At 45.9% G+C, this 15942-nt stretch overlaps 1 protein-coding gene across 1 annotated transcript in view; it reads right to left on the reverse strand.

Annotated features, from left to right (window-relative positions):
- The window catches only part of itgav (integrin, alpha V), a 50060-nt gene extending 42498 nt beyond the window's left edge, over nucleotides 1-7562 (reverse strand). Inside the window, exons 1-2 of the mRNA XM_030080038.1 lie at nucleotides 7003-7562; nucleotides 3566-3699 (exon numbers count right to left, since the gene is read on the reverse strand). Of these exons, the coding sequence (XP_029935898.1) occupies nucleotides 3566-3699; nucleotides 7003-7196 (328 nt within the window). The 5' untranslated portion in view covers nucleotides 7197-7562. The remainder of the gene's footprint in view (nucleotides 1-3565; nucleotides 3700-7002) is intronic.
- Between the last annotated feature and the right edge of the window lie 8380 nt (nucleotides 7563-15942).

Below are 15942 nucleotides of genomic sequence, written 5' to 3' on the forward strand. Positions count from 1 at the left end.
GAGAGGAAAGAGAAGACAGAGAGAGGAGAGAGAGAGGACGTGAGGACAGAGTGAGGACAGAGAGGAGAGAGAGGACAGCCCAGCTGCCGAGAAAACGCTGGGAAACGACTCGTCTGCTGCCGATAAGAAGCAGAGCTGCTGCTTTATGAAGGAGGACAGCAAACACTTCATGCCTTTTTTTTTTTACGTTGTTTAAAGGGAGGCACAGTCACTGAGATCTGCTCTGCTGGAGGAAGCAGAGGTCCAGTGCCTTGCTCAAGGGAGGGAGGGAGGGGAACACGGCGTCCAGTCGATCACAAAATGTTGCGAGCAGCTCGACATCAGTTTGAGTGTCGCTTTAATGAACGAGAGCGACTCGACTGAAGGAACTGTTTCTAACAGAGAGGAAGAGAAAGAGACAATCTGAGGGAACAGCTGGACGTCCTCTTCTACTCGTTTTATCACTCCAAACCCACACACACACACACACACAGCAGCTCTGTCAAAATTCATTTCTGTTGTCCAGTTGCATTGTTGAACATTATAACTTATAAACTGAGCAGTTAATGGAACCACAATTCTAGTTTACTTTGCCATTACAAGTGACGGTAAACAAACAAACAAACAAAACAAACAAACAAACATTGAGCTGAGATGTAAAGTTGCATGTTTTGTGCTGACAGTCCAGCTAACACTGCGGGCGAGTCGTCACAGCGCCTGCTGCGTGTCCTGTTTTTATTGATTCATTTTAATCTCTCCCTGAAGCTCAGCATTGCAATTACAGCCTGCCAGGAATTTCCAGTTTCCGACACGCGCCAGAACGCAGCACGCCGAGAACGCAGCACGCCGAGAACGCAGCACGCCGAGAACGCTAACAACGCTAATGAGCTAAGAACAGATGCAGACGCTCGAGTCGAGAGTCTTGGAAGAGAACGACAGGAAAAGAGCCACGTAAACGTGTCAGAATAAAAGCCCGGGGCAGCGTGAGGACCAGGAGCGCCAACAAGACTCAGCTGCCCTCGCTGCTGGGAGGAGCAGCCACACACACACACACACACACACACACACACACACACACACACACACACACACAACCTGGCCACACGCCTCCTGCTGCACCACACATTCCTGTATGAGTCCTAACATGAGGTGAGAGCAGCTGAACCCGTTTCAGCCCAGCAGAAACACACAGGAGCGTTTAGCAGCCACACAGGGACACAGGGAACGCTGCTGATGGAGGCAGCCGCCGCCCACTCCCCGCGTTACCCTAACCCCTCTGACCCGCTCCCCGCGTTACCCTAACCCCTCTGACCCGCTCCCCGCATTACCCTAACCCCTCTGACCCGCTCCCCTCTGACCCGCTCCGCGCGTTACCCTAACCCCTCTGACCCGCTCCCCTCTGACCCGCTCCCCGCGTTACCCTAACCCCTCTGACCCGCTCCCCTCTGACCCGCTCCACGCGTTACCCTAACCCCTCTGACCCACTCCCCGTGTTACCCTAACCCCTCTGACCCGCTCCCCGCATTACCCTAACCCCTCTGACCCGCTCCCCGCGTTACCTGAACCGCTCTGACCCGCGTTACCCTAACCCCTCTGACCCGCTCCCCGTGTTACCCTAACCCCTCTGACCCGCTCCCCGCGTTACCCTAACCCCTCTGACCCTAACCCCTCTGACCCGCTCCCCGCGTTACCCTAACCCCTCTGACCCGCTCCCCGCATTACCCTAACCCCTATGACCCGCTCCCCTCTGACCCGCTCCCCGCGTTACCCTAACCCCTCTGACCCGCTCCTCTCTGACCCGCTCCCCGCGTTACCCTAACCCCTCTGACCCGCTCCCCTCTGACCCGCTCTCCACGTTACCCTAACCCCTCTGACCCGCTCCCCGCGTTACCCTAACCCCTCTGACCCGCTCCTCTCTGACCCGCTCCCCGTGTTACCCGAACCCCTCTGACCCGCGTTACCCTAACCCCTCTGACCCGCTCCCCGTGTTACCCTAACCCCTCTGACCCGCTCCCCGCGTTACCCGAACCCCTCTGACCCTAACCCCTCTGACCCGCTCCCCGCGTTACCCAAACCCCTCTGACCCTAACCCCTCTGACCCGCTCCCCGCGTTACCCTAACCCCTCTGACCCGCTCCCCTCTGACCCGCCCCCCACGTTACCCTAACCCCTCTGACCCGCTCCCCTCTGACCCGCCCCCCACGTTACCCTAACCCCTCTGACCTGCTCCCCTCATTACCTGCAGGTAGGGTTAGTTGCTGTGATTCAGTAAACTGTCTTGTCTTCAGCCGAGTCTCAGCTCAGCTAACCTGAACACACTGTTAGCATGCTAACTAGCTAGCAGGCTAATCATGTTCCTGTTTACCTGAACACACAAGCTGTGTCCCAATTCAGGGTCTGCATCCTTCAAAGTCCACATTTGAAGGCCAGTTACGTCACAACACTGCGCGAAGGCCTGTCCCAATTCATCCAAAGTCGAAGGATCCTTCAAATTCGCACTTCAAATGCGGCCTCCTTTTCAGACGTCGGTAGCCGATTCGGAGGATGCACCGCGACTATCCTTCTCGGGCTCCCGTATCCCAAGATGCTTTGCGTGCTGCTGCTCAGTCGAAAAAAGTTAAATGAAATGGCTATGGCGGCATCTAGTATATGTAAGTATTCTGATTTCACTATTATAAAATATTTGGTTTTTACTCATTTGAACATCCAACGCCATATATGTTAAACCAAAACCCCTTCCTTTACTGTTTTGTCTTGTCTGACGGAAAGAAACGTTATCTTTCTGTCTCCGGAGTTTGTTGTCATGGGAACGGCGGTTACGCAACCAGGAAATACGAAGGCTAGACCGTCCCATTTGGTTGACGGGGAGGACGCGTCGAGGTCCGGGTCCTCCGAAGGCCGCGGACTTCGGAGGACCCGGACTTCAAAGGATGCAGACCCTGAACTGGGACACAGCTACTGTTAGCATGCTAACCAGCCAGCAGGCAAATCATGTTCTTGTTAACATGAACAGACTGTTAGCATGCTAACTAGCCAGCAGGCTAATCATGTTCCTGTTAACATGAACACACTGTTAGCATGCTAACTAGCCAGCAGGCTAATCATGTTCCTGTTAACATGAACAGACTGTTAGCTAGCTGGCTGCAGAATGCTGATGGCAGCTGCTGAAAAACAGTGAAGTCTTCACTGTGGCTGATTTGCTGCGATCGGCTGAAAACTGTTAACAACCATCCCAGTTTCCCAAAATCTTAAACATGCAGGTGATACCAGCCACGTTAGCTAGTGTGCTAATCAGATGTATTAGCAACACGACAGTGATGGTTAGCTATGGTTAGCTAGCTGACATACTCTGGACTGTCAGCTGACGTTTAAACACAAGCAGCTGCTCACAGAGCTGCAGACCTCCAACATGGCCGCCAGAGGGGGCGGGGCTACATCACCTGAGACCCCTCTGTTCAGACACATACTGTTCCTCAGCAGAATGATGCTCATCTGTTTATTAGCAGGATGAACCTGAACAAGTTTTCCTAAGCATGTGAACGCAGCGCCTGGTAAACACGCTGCCTGTGATGCGTTCAGGGTCCTACCGGTGTCGTCGAACAGCAGCTGCTGGCAGCCTGTAGCGCTCCTCCAGGGGCAGCTGTACACCGCTCCTCTCTCCACCACGCTGCTCGGCGACGAAGAGGTGTTCGCCCGAGGAGCTCCGACCAGAACATCTGACCTGAGGAGAGGAGGAGGAGAGGAGAGGAGGAGGAGGAGAGGAGAGCATTAGTCTGTGCCTCCACTTGTTTTCTTTGCTCTGCTTCGGGGTGGGGTTGGAGGCGGGGTTGGGGGCGGGGTTAGAGGCGGGGTTGGACAGTCGCCTGCTGCCTTTGTGTTCTCGGCTCGTTTCACGTCACACCGAGCGCTGACAAACAAACCGGGGCTCGTAAACAAAAGTCACATGACTCAGCAGCAGCTTGTTTACTGGACGAGGCGTTTTACACGACAGACTTCCAGTGACTGTGTAACTGTGTCTTCTTCTGTGGTGTTCAGACCCGTTTGGAGCACATCCGGAGCAGCTGGACGTGAGCTCCATCAGTCTGAATTTCATTTTGTTTCATTCCACCTGGAAAACCTGTTCCACACCAGAGGAGAGCAAAGCGATCAGCCGTCTGTTCTGATCGGATCCTGCAGCGTCACGGTCACCAAGTCCTCCTGCAGAGTGGGACTTCACTTATTTCGCGACACTGTCCTATCTTTTTCCCGACTGAAATAAAGTAAGCACCTACAGCATCTGAGTCGGAGAGTGTTAATTACTTTAAAGATCACAGAGGGGCAGAGCCTCAGCGGGAACAGCACAGAGGGGTGGAGCCTCAGCGGGAACAGCACAGAGGGGCGGAGCCTCAGCGGGAACAGCACAGAGGGGCGGAGCCTCAGCGGGAACAGCACAGAGGGGCGGAGCCTCAGCGGGAACAGCACAGAGGGGTGGAGCCTCAGCGGGAACAGCACAGAGGTTCACTGCAGCTTCCAGCCAATAGCAGCAGAGCTTCAGATGAATGATTTTGAATTGTTTTGAGATTTTAAATGTCAACAGCAATGCTAAAAAAAAAAAAGCATTCATTAAATCCTACCTCCCATGTCTTTCCATTTTTAAGATTTGAAAGATGGATTTAAGACATTTTAATACCAATGAAGGCCTTATGTTTAGATTAAAGAATTCAATGTTTTTCAATGTCTTAAGACTTTTGGAGGATCCATGGGAACCCTGCATGGGCGAGAAATGTCACCATAAGGAGGTCTATTGCTGGTCCATTGCTGCTTGTGGACTGTTTGTGTCCAAGCAGTTTCCCTCCTTCCTGAGATTAAAAAAAAAATGCAAACGTGAACCAACTTGGTGGCTGTCCAGTAAGCTGTCAGATATCTCCAAAACTAAACCACCAAACTGGCCTCTGCTGCTGCCGAGTCATGTTTCATTTCACGTCTCAACTCCCCAGTTAGTTCGAATGTCTGGAGGTGATGAGCTGCACCAGCCGCGCATGATTTACAATATCTTAGCAAACATGGAGGACGCTGCTTTTTGCACCGCCACCAGAACGCAGGATTCACCGGCTACACAGACCGGGAATGGGAGGTGGGGAAAGCCGGCGACCACGTGAATGTACCAAAAAGACGTTCTGCTTGCTTCACTTGTCGATGCTCGCTTGGTTTTCGCTCGCTTGCGTCGCATTGTGTCACGTTGTGTCAGGAGGAGACGTTCTGGTGTTCTTGTGTTCTGCTTCCTGTAGCTGCTTGGAACACAGCTCAACGCGGTTCAATCGTTCGAGGGCCGAGACATTTCCAGAGTTCTCACCTGGACAAACAGCGGCCTGAAGCAGGGAACGCTGCTGTTTTAACAAAGCCGACTGGGAACGCTACCCAAGATTCAGTTCCAGACCTCCAGCAGACGGGCCACATCGCTGCTGCTGGACTGAAGAATATGATTTTTTTTTTCTAACATCAAAAGCTTATCAAGAGCTCAGACAAGCAGCTTCAACATCGCAACCTTCCTCAGACATCACAGGAAGTGACTCAGTGCTGGGTGTGAGACCGGCTCAGTAACACTGACTGTCTGCTTTCAGAGAAGAGAGCCGGATTAGGAGGATGATTGGGAAACATGATGAAGAGCTGCGCTGTGATGGAGAATAAAGCCAGTCACCTACAGACTCTGCCAGCAGGCACGTAAGAAAAAGCAGCGACAAGAAACGAACCAAGAGTTTCAGACCAACATGATATTTTGATTTCCTGATAACATGCACCATGTGACTGCTGTAATTAGAGTTATGTATTAACTCAAACAAAGAAAGATACCAAATATAATGTGGATACTAATATAATAATGATTTAAACTCTGGTTTCAGATACAATCTAGCCCAGCAGAGTACACTGACGCTGCTTTAGGTAAGATCTGGGAGCTACAGCGAATCTGCTGCAAAAATATTTATAATCATGATAAATAAGGTCTGAAGGAGCAGCTCCCTCTGAGCGGCTGGACTCACTGCTGGATTTTCTCTGCAGATTGGCTGAAAAGCAGCAGCCGCTGATACGATGGATTCCAACGCAGAGGAAAATAACAATGAGCTTCAGAGGGATTTGCTCTGTTTGGTACTTTGATCTGATAACGTGTTCACAGCACAGTGGTTCATTTAGAATGAAGCAGATTTACTGACTGGTATGCAGCAACATAAACTTAATGAAATTATTCTGTGGAAGAGTGAACTATTTGCTGTTAGGAAAGAAATCTCTTGAAGAAGAGAATAAAAACATGACGGCAAAAACTAAGTTTCTATAGTATAAAAAAACAACAAAATGAGAAATGAATAACTGAACTATTTGGTGCTGCTGTTAGCTGGAGCTGCATGTATTTCAGAGGAATACTATACAAATATCATGTCAGAAAATCACAGAAACTCATTATTGACCACCAAACCACATTTTAAGTCCCTATGGAATGTGTATGGTGACTTTTGATTGGAGTGTAGTCTCACACTATAAGCTCTGCAAAGCTAAATAAAAAAGCAAATGAGAATAAATATAGGAATACTATAGGAATATTGTGTAATACCACAGGAAATGGGGAAAAACACCATTAAATCCCATATTCACCGCTGTATCATCTTCCTGTTGACTCCCATGGACACTGCAGGACACTACAGGAATACCATCACAGTGCAGCGTACGACCACTACACACTCAACATGCAGTGTTACAGAGATACTGTTTAGGAATATTACAGTGACACCACAGGACTTCAACGTACAGTCAATCCACTGTCGAACAGCCTGTTAACTGTAGGAATAGTCGCAGTGATGTCTGCTGAGAGATTAACGAGATTTAAGAGAGAATAAATGAAGTTGCGCCGTGCGCCGGTGAGGCGGAGCGGCACTCAAACACCATAAAAGGAGAAAAGCCTGTTATCAAACCGAACTGATGGCTGAACTGACAATGCATCATCATCATCATCATCATCATCACCATCACCATCATGGTCCACGAAATCACTCACTTCTGGTTGCTTTTGGGCTTGAAGAAATCCACGGAGAAGCCGAAGTAACTCCCCTCGGGTCCGGAGAAGACGGTCGGCTTGTCCACGTCCAGGTTGAAGGCTCCGGAGCGGCGGAGCTGCAGGGAGGCCAGCAGCAGCACCGCGCACCAAGCCCGGCCGACGGAGAGAGCCCAGCCGCCCTGCGCTCCTGCCATGCTGATGAAGACTCCGGCTGCAGTGAACGATGAAGAAACAGCGATCTGTCGTATCGGGTTTAAATCTCAGTCCCTCTCTCTGTGTGTCCTAACAAGCTGCCGCGGTGACCGAGCCTCCCTCCATGGCCGTGGAAATAAAACAAACGAGTGTTACAGTAGAAGAGCCGGAGGAGAGTCGCTCTCCCGGCCGAGGCTCCGTGTCGCTCAGCGCCCAGCAGCAGCGCCCAGGAAACCGATCAGAGGGTCGGAGACGACGGCCTGTTCGCCCGCTGGAGCCACAAAGACAGCCGAGAGCAGGCGGAGGGAGCGGCGTACCGTGTCTCTCTGTGTGTATGTGTGTGTGTATATAAGTGTGTCATCGCAGGCTTGTCCCAGCTAGTTACAGTTTAGTACAATCAACGTGAACACGATTTCCGATTATGGCTTTCAGAGTAAGAGTTCTGGTTTTCAAAGTGGGGTCCCGGGACCCCCGGGGGGCCCCAGTCTAATTTCACTAGAAACTGTCACAATGTAGAAAATCTATGAGGGATCCCTTTAACAGTGTATTCTCTCTGGTTTAATCTCAACACGATTGATCAGTGTGTGTGATGTCGAAACAAACATATTCACTTGATTGATTCCAATGAAAAGCACAAGCGGAGCAAAAAAATTACTGGAACTTTAGTAAATAACTAGCTGACTGATGAAAGTGATAAATAAATAAATAAAAATATCATAACTTTCAAAAATCAAGAAAATTATATTTTCTGTTATTAAAGTGATATATTCAAAAGTCAAATTAGAAATTTAAATACATAAATAAATAAATAAGCAAATAAATAAATAAATAAATGAAAACACTAATTACCAAAAACGAGAGGAATAAACTATATGAACATTATTTATTAAACAAGCAAACAAACAAATTAATTAACTAATAAAATTAACATAAAATTACAAGCAAAAAAGGGAAAAAATGGATAGTACCAAAAAAAATATTTCTGATGAATACAATGATATCAGAGATGCTGGATCAGATTTCTTCTGCCACATCAACTTTCCGGTTCAAACAGGAAAATAACAAGAGACATTTTAATTTCCTCAAAAAAACAAACAAACAAACAAACAAACAAACAAACAAAACCTTCTTATTTAAAGTCAGCTTTGGGCTCCAAAAGCTGAAAACATTTGAAAAGCCCTGCTGTACCCCAGCTAAAATATTACATATGTAAATATGTATTTAATATACAAACTTACAGAGGAGGATTAAGATCACATGAAAAAAAAATCCGTGGCTTCGTCAATCAGAAGTAACTGTGTTACACACAGACATGTTTCCATGACAGAAAAAAAGTCCATTTAAAAGCACGAGGTACACGGCATTTTTCGCTTTTATTTTGAAGGCCAAATCCCCCGTCTTCCAGTCCCGTGCAGCCTGTGCGCGTGCGGCTTGACGCGGCAGAGTCGCGCCACAACAGGAAGTTCATTCCTCCGCATCATAGAGGGACGCACTTCCGCAGCGCCGCCGCAGGCGGCGCCGCCGAGGAGGGAATGTTAAGGGAATTTCCGTTTTGTGTCACAGCCCGCGGCCTCTGGTTTCTCAAAGGGAATGACGGGACCTAAAACCGGCCGCGGGTTCACTCCGCGGGACAGGGGCGCCTTATATGGGGGAAAAGTTAGGACAATTCCAAGGGCCCTTGCCTGACAGGGGCCCCCCCAAAAAGTAAAAACTAATATAAAATTATTAAACCATCATTGAGTAAATACATTTTTTTTTTCATGGGGTCCAAAATTCCTGGCAGGACCCCTGTCGCGGGGTCACCGCATGATAATAACTCGTGTATGTTCAGGGACTAACTTGTTCAGAATAAAACAAAATAATAATAATAACTTCACAATCACAACACACAGACACACAGCTGGACAGTCTGACTGCAGTCACATCTCAAACCTTGTCCACATGAGGTGTAGATCTCATTTGTAAAAATCACATCCTATGTGTGTTTTTGTTGTCCAGACTTTCTGAAATAAATCTGGATTTGACAAAAAACGAATTTGGCCTGGCAGTCTGACACAGCCTGTTCACACCAGACACAAAGCGAGTTTTTAACGTTGTGCCATTACACACAAAGTCAGAGACATGACAGCTCACAACTTCCTCATGATTATTATTATTATTATTTTAGTTAACTGTGTCCTAAATTATGACCATTTGCTTTTAAATAAATATTTCTAGACTTTTATTTTCGTTTTAAAATTTATTTATTTAGTTTTGCAATGTCTGTTAACCAGTTTCTTGTTAATTTTCAGAAGGTTAGATACATGTGAAAATGATGACAAGTATTTAAACACAAGAAATGTGATGTTGTTTTCCTATAATTTTTTTAGATTTTATTTCTTCTAATTTTTGGGGGAATTTTTTTTTTTTTTTTTTTTTTTTTAACCTATGTTACCTAAGTTCATTAGTGGTGGATCTTCTTCTACCTTCAGCAGTGTGAGGATCACGGCGACAGACAGAAGGAGAAATGTGTTCAGCAGTTACAGCGCCACCATCTGACTTCTCCTTAAACTAACCTCATTTTGAAAAAAATATTCCAAGCTGTGTGTTTCAACTCCACAAGAATCATTGTGTAAATCAGATGCTTCAGAGCTGCTGGAAGGTTTATTTTTTCACTCTGACAGAGCCAGGCTAACGACTCCCATAGACTTCAAGTCTTTATACTAAGCTAACAGGAAATGCTACCATAGGAACTGAACCACTGGACGTCCAGAGGTGGAAATGGTGTCCAACATCTAGTCTCAGTCAGGAGAAGTCAGGGAAAAGGGGGGTTATGGCCAAAGTGTAGGAGTGTTCCTTTACCTCTAATCGATTAGGTGAATTAAAACAAAACCAAACAAATCAAATCAAGTCATAATAAGACAAATATTCCAATAGAAAAATTTACCAGAGACTGTCAGCTCGGTGCTGAACGCTCCCTGAGACAGATCCATCAGCTGCACAACACTGTGTTCCCTCCTGTCTGACTCACCCATTACCTCACACACACACACACACACACACACACTCCTTTAGTCACAGCTGGATCTGTACACACAGGTCGCTCAGTTGCTTTGGGCTGGTTTTAGACACACACACACACACACACATTTTAAGATCCTTACAGCCGTATGTAATCCTGTCAGTGTTGGAACATCACACTCATGTTCTCTGCCAGCGATGAAAAAGCTCCGATCGAACAGCAAGAGTGTTTCGTTTTTCCCTAAATGGCATTTTAAAGGGCATTACGTAATTTTTTTTTTTTTTTTTTTTTTTTTTAACAGTCTCATAGCACAAAAACGTCATGTATCTGAGGTTGTGGGGTTGATCAGTGCCACCGACTCAGCCTCCAGCTGTTGAGATTTCCAGCTCTGTGAAGTCACCCTCCTGCTTGAACAGTGTCGAGGAGTGTGTTGTGTCGGTGCAGCTGCTGGCGGCCAGGTGTTGGCGCTGTGAGCGAGCCGGCAAGCGGCGTCTCGGCACGTTGAAAACGTCAGGAAACAAACGGTGAAGCAAGGTTACTATTCCAACACTGTGATACACTTCCTGTCTCTCCTTACCTACAGCAGTGGACCCCCAGCATGTTATACAGTATATCATTTTTATGTTTGATGCTTTTGCACAGTTTATGACCCCTGATTTTGAATTTAAATTTATTTGGAACAGACTGTACCTTTGTTGTGGTGTGGTGTTATCCAGCTCCCTGGGTGTGATCTGAGTCCACGTGGAGCTGAAGTCTCCTCATTAGCTGCTGATCCACAACGCTGGGTTTGTTTCTCTCCATTTACTTCCACAGAAGAACTGCTTCCAAAATAAAATCACACTTCCAGCACAGAAACCAACACCAACACACAGAATCATGACAAAACAAAACATGACAAGTCTCGGTTCCCATTTTTCCTCTGTGAAATTACAACAATTATTTGTGAAATTACGATCAGGCTGTTTCTTCTTGGCACAAGGTTACTATGAGGAACTGTTCCTCAGACGCTACCTGCTGGATCTACTTTCCAATTCAAATAGGAAGATAACAAGAAAAGAGATGTTTAATTTCTTTTAAAAAATGGGTACTGGGATTTTCTGTTATCAAAAGTAAATTCTGGTTTAAGTTTGTAGCCAAGTCGCTTTGTTGAAAACGATAAACTAAGCAGTTACTAATAACGAGTTTTCAACACTTTCAGCACATAAACTAACACCAACACAGACACCCATTTTTTAATATGCCAAGTAGCACCAACAGCACTAAAGCTGTTCTCCATCCTATTCTACCCTATTCAGTTCTATTCTAGTCTGTTACATTTATTTGTGAAAGTACAATCAGGCTGTTTCTTCTTGGTGCAAGGTTACTATGAGGAAGTGTCCTGCAGACGCTACCTGCCGGATCTACTTTTTAATGGACTGATACAACATCTGGGAAATGACACAACTCTGCACTTCATTAAAGTTCAGTTTTGCTTTTATCATTTTAATCCAGTGATGTAGCTTTAATTCAAGAAGTAGAACCGTACTGTTGTTTTAGTTTATGTCTCTGTACACATTTCTGTTTATGCCCAACCAAAGAAATTGTCCCTCAGCAACTGATAAAGACACTGGGATAATAGAATTCTACTGTTCCCATTAATTACAGGCCAATCACTGCTCAAGGGGACATGAAGGGGCGGAGCCAGAGGATTGTATAGGAGGAAGTAACTTCTATCCATGTTGTTGCATTTATCCTGGTCACCAGCAGATGTCAATAAAGGTTTCTGATGATTAAATTGCCCCTTTAACCTGTATATGAGAAAGTTTTGGCAGCACATTCAGCTCTAGTTCACAGAGCTGTTTTTGTTTAATAGTCTTCCGTCATTGCCATAAAGTTTTCTTACACACTTGAAAAGACATTTGGCATTACATCCAGCCCACATGGAGTTAAAGGTCTGATGTTTTCTGTTTCATTGTTTAGTGTGTAAATATATCTGCACTGTGTGTGTGTATGTGTGTGTGTGTGTGTGTGTGTGTGTGTGTGTACAGTGAAGGCCGGTGAGCAAGCCGAGGGCTTTTAGTCTTATTTGGCCATGAGCTTCTCTGAATCACAGCTACAATGAAGTGTGCACTCAAGAATGTGTGGCAGAGCTCCCATGGGATTCACAGGAGGGGGGAGCTTATGTGTTACTGAGTGTGTGCGTGTGTGTGTGTGTGTATGTGTGTGTGTGTGGGGGGTGTATTTACATGGGGGGAGAGATGGTGTAATACATATTGTGTCAGGCTCAGATATGTGGGCAATTAAACTGCAAAGCATCAGTGTGTAAACATGTAACTCTGGTTTACATCTCATGAAAAACTTACAGCCCTGAGTGTGTGTGTGTGTGTGTGTGTGTGTGTGTGTGTGTGTGTGTGTGTGTGTGTGTGTGTGTGTGTGTGTGTGTGCGTGTACACACATAAGTAAAAAGAGTGTCGTACACACAGAAAAAAGAAAAACAGAGCATGCCTGTGCATTACTGTGTATGGCAGACAGAGATGGAGTAATACTGCGTAAGACATATTTATGGAGATTATGTATCATGTAAAGACTAGACACATGTAAGCCTGTCTCCATGTTGAGTAAAGCTTAGTTAGACCCTTGTGTGTGTATGTGTGTGTGTGTGTGTGTGTGTGTGTGTGTATGTAGGTGTGTGTTTGGCGGTGTGTGACACCGCCCTCTTTCTTATGGATATAAATGATGGCCTCAGAGTGAATGTGCAGCGTAAACAGCAGATGTGAGATAGTGAGGCTGAACATTTGAGCGGTCAGAGCTGTGACACGCCCGGGCTCAGCACAGAGCTCAAACTCAAACACTGGAATGAATAATTCAAGTTTTCTCAGAGTAGGAGTGGGCTGCTGAAGCTGAAATAGGTCAGAAGCTGTGCCACTTTTTTTTTTTCAGTTTGAGTCTTAATGAGCCAAAGTGACTCTCCCTGTGACTTGCTGCTTTTCGGCTGCACTCACACTGCAGGCGCTCGCTCTCAGCTCTGTGTTGCTGCTCATGTTAGATGTTTTCAGAGACTGTTCACTGGGATGTAAATCCAAATTTCACATCATCATGGGTACATAGTGACAAAAAAAGACACAATAACATGGTGACAATAGGAAAAGACACATCTGTTTTGTTTTTGTCCTGGTTTTGAACACATTTTCATGATGGTGCCTTCCAGTTTGGGCTGAACTGAGGCGTTTCCACACATATTAATCAAACAGAGCTTTTTCACAGCCGCCATTTTGACATGAAGTAACAATGTAAACACAGGCATTACTACTGACATGAATGATATTAAGTTTCTGTCACATCTAAGAGGACCGGTGTCTTTCCAGTGAGCCGGCATGAACAACACCAGGACTCTGTTAGACCTACATGGATAACAGAAACTTAATTAATGTCATACTACACCTATGATTACCCTGCTGGTTCATGTCAAAATGGCTGTTGTGAGTAGTCATGTCATCATTTGTCTCTGATTTGTTAGCATTTATAAAAATAGGTTGTCTATGGGAGAAATGAATGGGGATTTCATAAGTCCTTCAAAATAGTTTATGACATATGGACCTTTGTATGGGAAAAAGAAAAAAAATGGTGTCATAAAAAAACAACAAACAAATAGCTAACTGCTAAGAGCCATGGCTATGTTGTGAGGAACAACACCGGTCAGCACTGTTGCTGACTTCTGCCTGGAAAACAGCTGTGTTGGTGATGGTACCATCTTTCCACACGAGAACGTTCACAAACTCGCTTGGAGGTCCTAACTAACCAGACTGACCACATCACAATGTGCTTAGATCTTTCCAGATGTCAGAGTTTGTTGCGGTGCAGATGCCAACAGCAACCACGATCTGCCTGCTATCGTCAAACTGACTGACTCAACTGATGAGGACCCTGACATCAACACCAAACAGGAAGTCATCCAGAACACCTATGTTGAGACAGCAACCAATGTCCTGGGCTGCAGGAAAATGAACAACGAGGAGTGGCTGACACCTGGCACTGGGCAGAAAACAGAGCAAAGAAAACAGATTGTTGCCCTGAGGAACATCATTGAGCAACGGCTGGAACAGAACGGAGCACCATGACACCTTATGGAACATTGTGCAATCCTATGGAGTGCCTCCTAAGATTGCTGCACTAGTACGGATGTTTTACCATCTTTTTAAGTGTAGGGTCACTGAATGGTTCACTGAATGGTTCCCTGTGGAGTCCGCTGTTCGCCAGGGATGTATCATCTTCCCCATACATACAATCTTCCTGATTGCCTTTGACTAGACCATGTGAAACACCAACTCAGACACCCCCAGAGGCATTCAGTGGACTCTCTTTTCCTTGCTGTTCTGCCCATAAAATCATATTCACCTGCAAGAGAAGCCTACTAACAGGCTAACAGGTTTGCATATCTGGGAAGCCTCCTCAGTAAGGACAATGCATGCAGCAAGGGCATCAGTATAAGGCTTCAGAGAGCTAACAATGCATTCCCGAGTCTTCAAAACATCTGAGGTCAAAGCAGTGCAGCCTAAAAACCAAGATCCAAACTGTGTGACAGTGATGTTAAACCAGTTCTGCTGTACGGCTGAGAAAGCTGGTGGGTGGTTGAGAATGACTTGAAAAAGATCCGTGTGCTCTACACTGGACGTCTTTGTAGGATCTGTCGCATTTTCTGGCCAGAATGAATCTCCAACGAGGATGTGCACAGAAGCACAAACTCTCTTGTTGTGGTGCCGATGGCTTGGACATGTCCTCGGAATGGACCAGGACCGCAGTCCTAAAATGGCCCTGAGATGGACAGAGGAAACAAGGAAGTCCAAAAACAACCTGGTGAAGAACTGTGACCTCTGAACTGAGGGCAGCAAAACTAACCTGGGCTGAGGCACAACATGCTGCACAGGACAGGACCAGATGGAAGCAGACAGTCAAGACCTTGCTTCCCTTTAGGGACAAAGAGGATTAAGTAAGTAAGTGGGTAAGTGAATGCTAAGTTGTCAGCCACCCTGTCATATACAAGGGGCATTGTAGTTACTTTTCTTTCAAGCTAAACCGATCACTTCAGGTAATAATAATTACAATAATTACAATCACACAAAGCTCTGTCTCTATGGACACTGGAAATATGATTTGGAAACAGGAAACTCACAGCACAGTCGACTAAGTTTTAATTAGAATTTACAGTGATAACCTGGATGGACAGCGCTGTATTCAAGGGAATTCATTGGTCCTTGGAATATCCTTCATGTAAACTTCCGACCTGTGGTTTTCATGATGGCACAGAGACAGAAGTCAGTATTTCTGAAGTCAAATCAAGAGAACTTTATTTTCCCGTTACGGAACTTCATTATTTCTTTTTCATTCTGAAGAAGAAATTCTTCTTTTTCCCCCACTAGGTGTTCCAAAAAAAAAAGTTTTTTTCCTGAGTTGGCACCATGAACACAATGTTTTCACAATGTTTACAAGACTGACCTTTTGGCTTATTGAGGTGTTGGTGAAAATCCTCAAACCTTTTACTCAAGCAGAGGTAGCAATACCATCGTGAAAATCTACAGCATTAACAGTCAAAGTCCTGCATTCACAAATGTTCCTTCAGTAAAAGTGCAGCAGTGTTTCATTCTCAGTAAAATGTAGTTGAGTGTGAAAAGTAAAAGTAGCTCATTGTGAAGAACGGTTCCTCTCAGAGCGTTAAATTCCTGATGCATTAACCTGTAAGATTAATGTTGTAGCTCTAACTGCTCCACATC

Source organism: Myripristis murdjan, chromosome 21 (genome assembly GCF_902150065.1).
Source record: "Myripristis murdjan chromosome 21, fMyrMur1.1, whole genome shotgun sequence".
In the NCBI taxonomy this organism is placed as follows: Eukaryota; Metazoa; Chordata; class Actinopteri; order Holocentriformes; family Holocentridae; genus Myripristis; species Myripristis murdjan.